At 45.5% G+C, this 9016-nt stretch overlaps 3 protein-coding genes across 5 annotated transcripts in view; all 3 read left to right on the top strand.

Annotated features, from left to right (window-relative positions):
• Nucleotides 1-9016, top strand: part of CFAP206 (cilia and flagella associated protein 206) — a 90989-nt gene that overhangs the window by 22676 nt on the left and 59297 nt on the right. Inside the window, exon 1 of one of the 2 annotated variants that reach the window (XM_045294641.1) lies at nt 2142-2226. The exons of the other annotated variant lie outside the window; for it this stretch is intronic. The gene's annotated coding sequence lies outside the window, so the exon portion shown is untranslated. Of the gene's footprint in view, nt 1-2141; nt 2227-9016 lie in introns of those variants that run through there. 2 annotated transcript variants of the gene reach the window in all.
• The window catches only part of CUNH6orf163 (chromosome unknown C6orf163 homolog), a 36322-nt gene that overhangs the window by 13531 nt on the left and 13775 nt on the right, over nt 1-9016 (top strand). The window contains 2 exon segments of the mRNA XM_004696520.3: nt 2132-2226; nt 3943-4050. Coding sequence (XP_004696577.3) covers nt 2132-2226; nt 3943-4050 — 203 coding nt within the window.
• The window catches only part of SMIM8 (small integral membrane protein 8), a 40580-nt gene that overhangs the window by 26789 nt on the left and 4775 nt on the right, over nt 1-9016 (top strand). Inside the window, exon 3 of one of the 2 annotated variants that reach the window (XR_006680492.1) lies at nt 2132-2214. The exons of the other annotated variant lie outside the window; for it this stretch is intronic. The gene's annotated coding sequence lies outside the window, so the exon portion shown is untranslated. Of the gene's footprint in view, nt 1-2131; nt 2215-9016 lie in introns of those variants that run through there. 2 annotated transcript variants of the gene reach the window in all.

Genomic DNA, 9016 nt, shown 5'->3' with positions numbered 1-9016 from the left:
TGGTGAGAGTGGTAATACTGGGAGGGTGGAAGGAAGGTGGGGAGGAAAGGGGGAACCGATTACAAGGATCTACATATAACCTCCTCCCTGGGGGATGGACAACAGAAAGGTAGGTGAAGGGAGATGTCAAACAGTTTAAGATATGACAAAATAACAATAATTCATAAATTATCAAGGGTTCATGAGGGAGGGGGTACGGGGAGGGAGGAAGGGGACAAAATGAGCTGATATCAAGGTCTCAAGGAGAAAGCGAATGTTTTGTGAGTGAGGATGGCAACAGATGTACAAGTGTGCTTAACACAATGGATGGATGTATGGATTGTGATAAGAGTGATTATAAATCAATAAAATGATTTAAAAATTTTTTTAATTTAACTTTTTAAGCAGAGAAACTCAACTTGGATCTGGCCCTGGCGACTTCAAGGGCTTTCAGGCTCTCCACACGTATTCCCTTTATGTATCACCCTAAACCTTTCCTACTGCAACCAGGTTTCCTCCAGCAGCAAGGAAAGGAGATGATGTGGACCCATATGCTCTGAGTGTCTAGTTTTTCTAGTTCAAGAAACCCAGGAAAAAAAGCTGTGATCACCTCACATCCTTGTATAAAATCCTTAGTAAGAGCCTAGTAAGTAAACATGTACCTAATCCTAGACCAATTATTGTGGTCTGCAGGATGGAATGATGGGATGTGCCAAGGAGGTGAGTTGCTGTAATGGGACAGGAAGTCCCACCAGTTAGCATAAGTGAGTTAGCATGAAGTGAAGCAGGGACATTTTTCTGATAAATGTGTCCTCTTACCTGATGGAGCCAAGATGTGCTGGGCAGATAAACATGCATGTTCGCAAATGTCTTACTTGTGCCCATCCCCAAGCTAAGCTTCAGGAAAGATACACTTTGGTATAAGATGCACACTCTAATTTCAGAGAGTTGATCAAGGACCAATCACATGAATAAGTATTCTAATAAGTGTATCATGTAGGAATCTAATGGAACGAAGATGAGAAGTTTGGAGACAGAGATGACTGTGTGTGGCTTCAGCAGCTCTTTACCTGCATAGAGGTCCTCGGCATCTCTAATGCACACTTTGGCAGGAGATGGGGAGAAACCCAGCGCCCTGCTCAAAGAGTTCAGGTCTCCTCTCCAGGTCCAGCTCTGTCCCTACAGATCTGTTGTGTGTACCTCTAACCTCTCTAGACCTTTATTTTCTAGTTTGTAATATGTAAATATTATTAGTTGAAAATCAAATGAGATCAGTGACGTGCCTTAAATCACTATCCAGTTGAAAGAGCTAAACCCAGGAGACTTCCACACTAAGCCAGGGCATGTTGTTAGTTGCTGTCAAGTGTAATTCAACTCATGGCGACCCCACGTGACAGAAGCCTCATAGGACTTTCTAGGTCTTGGGGCTGTCGTGCGTTGTACGTTGGGACTTAACCACTAGTTCAGCGCTTCAAATGCACCAGCTGCTCCACAGGAAAAGGATGAGACTTTGCTCCCTTACAGATGTACAGCCTGGGAAGCACACGGACAGTTCGACTGTCCTATATGGTCACTGTGAGTCGGAATTGAGGTTTGCGTTCAATGCCTATGGGAGTGGATTGCCAGGCCTTTCTCCCATGGAACCCCTGGGTGGGTTTGATCTGCCAACTTTTGGGTTAGCCACCACGTATTTTATTCTTGCACCATCTTAAACCACAGTATATGGTGGGTCAAAGAAGGTACCCATCACCACTTTTCTGATGGAGATAGTACCAGCACCCAGATGGAAGGAGCGCGAGAGGAGTTGTATGATGTTCTAATACCTCTTCAAAATTGAGTCCCTGTCCTCCTCTGCGTGTGTAAAATGAGCTCCCTTCCTGCGGGGCATTGATTTCACTGTAATTCCCTAGTTGCTTGCTGGGTGGACTGGTGTGTTGAGGGGAACAGCTCACTCCATCCAGACTTAACAGTACTCTGAGTTCACGCTAACCAATTAGGGAAAAATTTGCCCCTGTTGTCATTTTTAAAGAAAAGATTCAAGTCTAAAATGATACATCTCTTCTATAGCCCTTGTTAATAACCCGGTGTTGCTGAAAAAGAATCTAGGAAACAGGTTGTGGATATCTGTGATCATTTCTCTCCAAATGCACAGAGATTGGGGAAAATATTCAGAACAAAGAAGAGGAATTTCAAGAAGCTCTACTCAAACATCGCATTGCAAAAGCAGAAGCAGACTTGTGGGTTAAGGTAAGATAAAGGAGAGTCAATTCCTGGCTAGAGGGGATGCCCGTGTTAAGAGGGGTGAAGGGGAAAACAATATACAACAAGAGGAACGGTAGTCAAAAATGCCGAAGGCAGAGGGAGGTACTGGGAGGAGTTCAAGAGTTAAAGGCAGCAGAGACAAATACTGTTATATACCTGGTCTTGCAATAGTAGTCAGTAATGCATAGATACCTGGATCAACAGACATGTAGACTGAAAGCTTACAGGCTTGATGGAGGATATTTGTATATATGTATTTACCTTTGCTGGAAATCTACCCGCATACAGGGGGAAGAGTGATGAAAATGTCTTTTACAGAACCAAGAATCTTGAGACAGTAAGCCAATGGCCTGAGGGCTCAGAACCATAGTGTCCGTGGTCACCAAGGGGAGTTAGCATAACGGAGTCCACAAAAACAGTGTTCTACATTCACCTGGGGGTACGGCTGGTCTTAAAAGCTGTACCATCTAAGGTACAACTATTGGTCTCTCCCTGTCCAGAGGAAGGAAGAGGAAAAAAAATTGAAGACACATGGACATAATTAGTCCGTTGGACTAATGGACCCTGTGCACATTGTTCTCGACAAAACAGACCAGAACTAGATGGTGCCAGCCACCATTTCCAACGTCTCTGAAAGGAATCGCATTCCGACATGCTAGAATGAGTGGGAGAAAACTGGGACAAGACTCAAAATCATGAAAAAGACCAACCAGGCTTACTGGTCTGATAGACACTGGTGGAACCACAGACACTATGGCTCTTGGTCTGTAAATAAACCCACTTCCAGGATCCAATTTTCAGCCAAATAGACAGGTCTCTGAGGGGCAGTGTTTCATTCTGTTGTGCACAGGGTCTTTATGAATCAGAACAGACTCAACGGCACCGAACACCACCACTAACAATAAGGGGAGCAATAACTCTAGCTAGATGCACACACCTTAGAAGAATCAACCATTTACAGTATTTGCCCAAGGACAAAATTCACATGGGTTAGAAACAAAAGGAATGGAAACAGGAAACAAGGAGGAAGTGGGATAAGTGACGTGACAGTGTGAGGATCGTAATCAAAGCCATGAAACAAAATGCGTAAGAATTGTTGTTGGAAAACGTACCTGCTCTGTAAGCCCTCACCCAATTCAGGCATAAACAAAACTTGTTCTAGAGTTGATTGTGGTGACGGTTGCACAACTCTGTGAATCTGCTAAAAACCAATCAATTGTATACTCTAAAAAACCAACAAAAACAAAAAGTTATAATCTACCTAAAATGCATCTATATTTCTTTCACTGTATTGATTTGTTTCAAATGGTAACAGCACAGTCGACATTCTTGCATGACGCTGATTTTTCATGTAACAAACTGGTCTTCGGGACCTAACTGTGATGTGAGGAATTGTTATATCTATTTTGATTAGCAGGCAAGACGTGACGAGGAGAAAAGAAGCTAGCCGCCTTTAGTAAAGCTGCCTCCTTAGCAACATCTGAAGCAGTAATAGAACCCAGATATGGGGATATCTTAAGCATCTCTGGCAAAAGTAGCTACTTAGCTATGGAAAGTTTTAAATGGGAACAGAACAAGTAATTACGGGCCATATAGTCATTGTTTATTTATAGTAAACTTGATAACCTGATTTACTAATATCCTAAATAGTGGTGATTTATTCTACATTCATCATGATGGATTTCTCCCCCCATTTTAAAGGCCGAGGAACACCAAAAACAAGCTGTGGAAAAAGCACTTGAAGAAGCAAATGAAAAGCACAAAATTGACCTTCTAAATATGGAAGAGACACATAAAAAAAATCTACAGGTTTTTAAATGGACTTTTGTTGTCTTTTAAAAAGTATTTAAGTTAGTGAAAGCCTTGGCAAAGGTTGGTGTTTGGAGCCCTGTTGGGGTAGTGATTATGCTTGGGCTGCTCACTGCAGGGTCAACAGTTTGAAACCACCAGCCACTCCATGAGAGAAAGACTGGGCTTTCTTCTTCCATAAAGAGTTACAGTCTTGGAAACTCACAGGGGCAGTTCTACCCTGTTCTATAGGGTCACTAGGAGCTGGCATCGACTCGACGGCAATCAGTTAGTTAGTTGGTGAGGTTGGTGTTGGTGATGCTCTACTAGTAATCACATCATCAGAAATTAACCTAGATTCCTTAGTCATAAAGACCAGGACCCATCCAAAGGTGATTCCCTATGAAGTAGAGGTCAAATGAACATCTTCTCTCCAACTTCTTTACCATTTCTGACTCTTGCTGCCCACCCACAGCATTCTCTATCTCCCTGCTAGGTTCAGTAATTTGTTGTACTGGCTATACAGAATTCATAGACTATACTTAATTCAGTGATTTATTAAGGAAGTAATAGGATACAACTTGAGATCAAGATTAACAAGCTACAAGTCCGGATCAGGATCAGGAAGCATGTAGGCAAACAAGCCCCCTCTCCACCATTCATGCCCTCTGTTAGCGCTGCAGGCCCCGCTCAGCCTCCTCTGCACAGGCCTCCTCTTGGCCCTCTCTGGAAAGACCTCTTGGCGCTAGATGCCCCCATTCAGCTGTGCAAGCCTCTTTGCCATTGACTTGCTACCCTCCGCCTCTTCTCCATTGCTAACTGGAGCACCTTTGCTCAGCTCCAGCGGCAGCTTCGTCGTCACCACTAGCTCTCTCTCTCACGCTGTCCCTCCTGGGATTCTCTCGGCCAACTCTGGCACAAGACTTCTTCCAGGAACCACGCTGTCCTCAGTATTGCAGCTCTTGATTCGTGCGAAAGCTTTTTGGGAGGATCATTTATCGCTGTCTTTTTCTTTGTGCCTCTCATCTTTTCTCCTTTCGTTTGTCTTCTTTATGGCACCTCTATGGATGTGCTAGATATACTCCTATGTGCACACTCACTATTAATTTCAAGGCATGGCCCTCTGCAGTAAATGGGGTGGGGACCCTATTTGGCCTTTTCTGGCTTCTCTATTGCCACAAAGCAAAGGTCAGACTTACTTCCACGGGCCATTCTTCTTATTTTCTCTTTTCTGAAAACAAGTTTTCTTTACATGAAAAGTTCAACTGTATTATATAACATTCACACTGACGGAGAACAATAACCAGTTGCCACTTCACATGACATTGGGCAGCGGTTGCCAGTGAGTTGAACATTCTACAGCTAGTACATCAGTGGAACATTTGTTCTCTTGTCAAAAGCTAACTCTAGTTGAATGGTATGCTCACACTCTGGTGATCGCTGGACACCCCTTAGCTAGGATATGTCTGGTCAAAAAGGACACATGAGAAGCTAGATAGTCTTATCACCTCACCGGAGGGAAAAAGGCCTCTCCTAAGGTTGGACCAGGGGATCTTTGGTAGCAAAAGTTCCCTCTAGAGTACAGCTGTCTCATCCCATCCCCTCCTCTTGGGTCTCTTGAAAGGGTCCAGATGGAGGATGCCATTTCTGAGGGAAGGGGAGCTTCTGTCCAGACATAGCCATCTGAGAACTTGGGGCACCGAGCTGGGCGGAAATGAGGTTGTTTTTTTCAGATTGGGTTACTGTCTGGTGCCTGCTACTTGACCTGCTTACATGAGGGATTTCAAGACTGGGCAGCATGGCTCTGTTCAGTTTATTGCATGAAGGCATTGCACTAGTCCAAGTTAGACGTGAACCCCAAATGGTTACATTACACAAGAGTAAGACCGAGAGTATTGCTGTGCAATCATAAAGCCTTGACCAAACAAAAATATCAAAAATAAAGCTACTGTTTACTGACAGAGTCTGCATTTTAGTCTATACACTTAAAAAAATCGGTCTGTACACTTCTGTAGGTGTTGCTTCTAGCTCTCTAACACTTCTTCCCCAAACTCCCCTTCCTCTGATTTATGCCATGTCAAAATGGCAGTTTTGCATCCTTGAAGGATTCAGATAATGTCCCTTTTAAATGTTCTCATTCTTTCCATAGAATCATCTTCAATAGCTTTAGTCTGGCTTAGAAGACTGATGGAAAGACCAGGCCTTTGAGCCAGCTGATCTTCCCACAATGCATTCGGCTTCCGTCAAGCCAAAAGCTGGCTGAGTCCCATTCATTTGGGTTAAAACTGAAACTGTAGAATCACGTGGGATCTACGGCTTTAGGAGCTGTCAGCGGTCAATCTATTGTCATCGGCCCATAGTTTCTAGACTTCAGCCAGTTTCTTCATTTGTTGAAGTTGATGGTCTTCCATTTTTTGACTCATCTCTGAGGTCTTCCTGACTTTCCTTGAAATGCTTTATCCATTTAGAAACTGTTGTTTTCCGGAGAGTGGGGGCAGCATTCCTGTCAGCTTGGTGCAACGCTTCATTGATTTGGGGATATGCCCACTTGAGTCTGATTAAAAATTTGATTTAACCTTGACCTCAAAACCATTTTTCTCATGGCACAAAAATATCTTTTTTTTTAAAGTTCCACAAGGCTAAGACAGTGGATTATTGAGGAGAATCAATAACTCCCTCGCTGACTGCTCGTATCGATGTCCATGGATGACCCGGAGCCTTTGCAGCAATACTTTTAACTAACTGTCCTACATGCTGTGAGATTTAAAACTCATGACAAGGGACAGAGGGGACATTTCTTCTCGTTGCAAGGAATTCCTCACTTAAGTTTCAATGAGCCGCAAGCACTTAAAACCCATGAACCTCCAGCTGGTCGTCCTCAGCCAGTCCAGTCTCCACAAGAAACTGGCCTATGTGCTTGTGCTGGTCACCCTGTAGCTGAATCACTTCTCCATAGTCTGATCTCTAGCCTCTTTCATCAGCGATCCTCTGGACCTTCCTGCCATTTCTTTGTTGAGCTCTTATGTGGAGATAATCCTTGGTCACAAGAGGAAGCATTACCCTTACTCGCATCAACAAAGGGGTCGAAAGAGGGGAAGTTCTAGAGAGTGGACGTTTGACTCCCTTTCTTTATGGCCTGAGGAAGGCAGCAGCTGCAGGGGAAGGGGGAGGGGGGCAGGGACGACGGGTACCAACGTTCTGCGTTGTCAGCCTTGACTCAACAGCGGGCCACGCATGCTCTATCCTCCTTTACCGATCCCGACACCAACTGCTCTTCACCTCTATGCCGAGTTCAAGAACGCATGGCAATGGCCACACAGAACTCACAGACAACACTCACGATGAAGGCGGTTTATTGGAGGCGGTAGGAAGTGATCAAAAGGAAGGATACAGCCATCGGTCCACAGCAACGCCTCTCCGCAGCCAGCCTCTCAGCCTCTGCCTTCCTGGACCAGGAAGCCTGCCTGGGGCTCTCAAAGCCCATAGGCTCAGCACTGAGCCTCTCTCTCGCTACTGCCTCTCCCCTGTCTCACTGCCTATCTTTGAGCCCTCCATCCTGAACACACCACACTCCTAGCTTCATTGTGTTTTCCAGAATGTTCTTCCCGTGCCTCCATCTGGCTCACCATCCTTCAGACCTTAGCTCAAACAGAACTTCCTAAGGGGAGCTTCCCAGGGCTGAATTCGAGATGGGTGCTCATACGTTGTCCGTGAAAGCCCCTTCTTGGTTATAGCAGTCAGTGCAGTTGTGAAGATTGAGTGATGTGTTCAGTTGTTTAACATCCCACTCTTCCCCCATGACTGCAGCCTCCCGAAGGGCACACCTGTCCTGTCACTGCTTTTGCCTGTGCCCAGCACACGACCTTGACTCAGGGTTTAAAGAGTTGTTGGAGGAATGGAGCAAGCTGTCCTTGTCCTTCCCCTGGGTTTTCTGATTGCATCCAGTCTGGGAATCGACATTTCCCACAGTACAGAGAGGGAAGCTGCATTCTCCCTCAAGTATTTCCTTCAGGGCCAGAGGTCAAAACGGGAGCGGAACGCTCTCTAACCTGTGAGTGGCTCAAGCACCCCAGGCTTGGTAAACAGTAAGCTTTCTGGGCAGAGAACTCTGAGCATAGTTCAGTACCTGAGTTATAAAATCTGTGAGAGCAACACGATACAGAAATCCGTTCTCCTTTAGTTTGGCTGACAAAAGGGCAGGACAGGATGTGGTTCAGGTATGCTGATGCATGGACGGAGGCCGGAAGGCAAGTGGCAGAGGCCCGCCTTAGGTTTGACCTCACTTAATGAGAACATCATCAGCAAACAGGTCCGGATTACCGGCCCATCTAGTCGTGTGGCAGTCCGTTATTTATTGTTCAAACAGTGAGCATCTACCATAGTTCGGATCTGAACTTGGTGAAAACCTCCTTAGCCACAGAAGTGGGAGCATTGATGGTGCAGTTGGTTACATGTTGGGCTGCTAACTGCAAGGTTGGATTTTCAAACCCTCTTGCCACTCTGTGGGAGAAAGTGAGGCTATCCATTCTCATAAAGATCTACCGCCTCAAAAAAAAAAAGTCTCAGAAACCCTAAGGAGTTTGTACTCTGTCCTATAGAGTCGCAGGGTCGGAATCAACTGAGGGTGGGGTTGGTTCTCTGAAGACTTGCTGACAGAAATGGGGCTTCATCCCTGGCTCTCAACATGGTGGTGTAGTGCTCACTCCTTGGCTCCAGACCAGTCCCTGAGGGTTTGCCTGAGTAGCCCGCTGGCTATCTTGTTGCAGTTCAAAGTATGAAAAGTGTATGCAGCATGTCTTAGGCAGGTCTCCTTCTCAGCTGGCAGGTGTCAGTATGGTCATACTGGTTCCTACAGGATGGAGAGACTGCTCTGTGAGTTGATAATTAGCCACGCCCCAAGCCTCCCACCATCTGGGTTCTCCTGGCTACTTCCCTGTGCTGCTCCCTGCTGGCCATCTCCCCACCTCCATCACCTCCCTCAGGCTAA

Source organism: Echinops telfairi, unplaced genomic scaffold (genome assembly GCF_000313985.2).
Source record: "Echinops telfairi isolate 266 unplaced genomic scaffold, ASM31398v2 ScPeMD7_3533;HRSCAF=4204_0, whole genome shotgun sequence".
NCBI lineage: Eukaryota > Metazoa > Chordata > Mammalia > Afrosoricida > Tenrecidae > Echinops > Echinops telfairi.
This window is presented reverse-complemented; position numbering and strand designations above follow the sequence as displayed.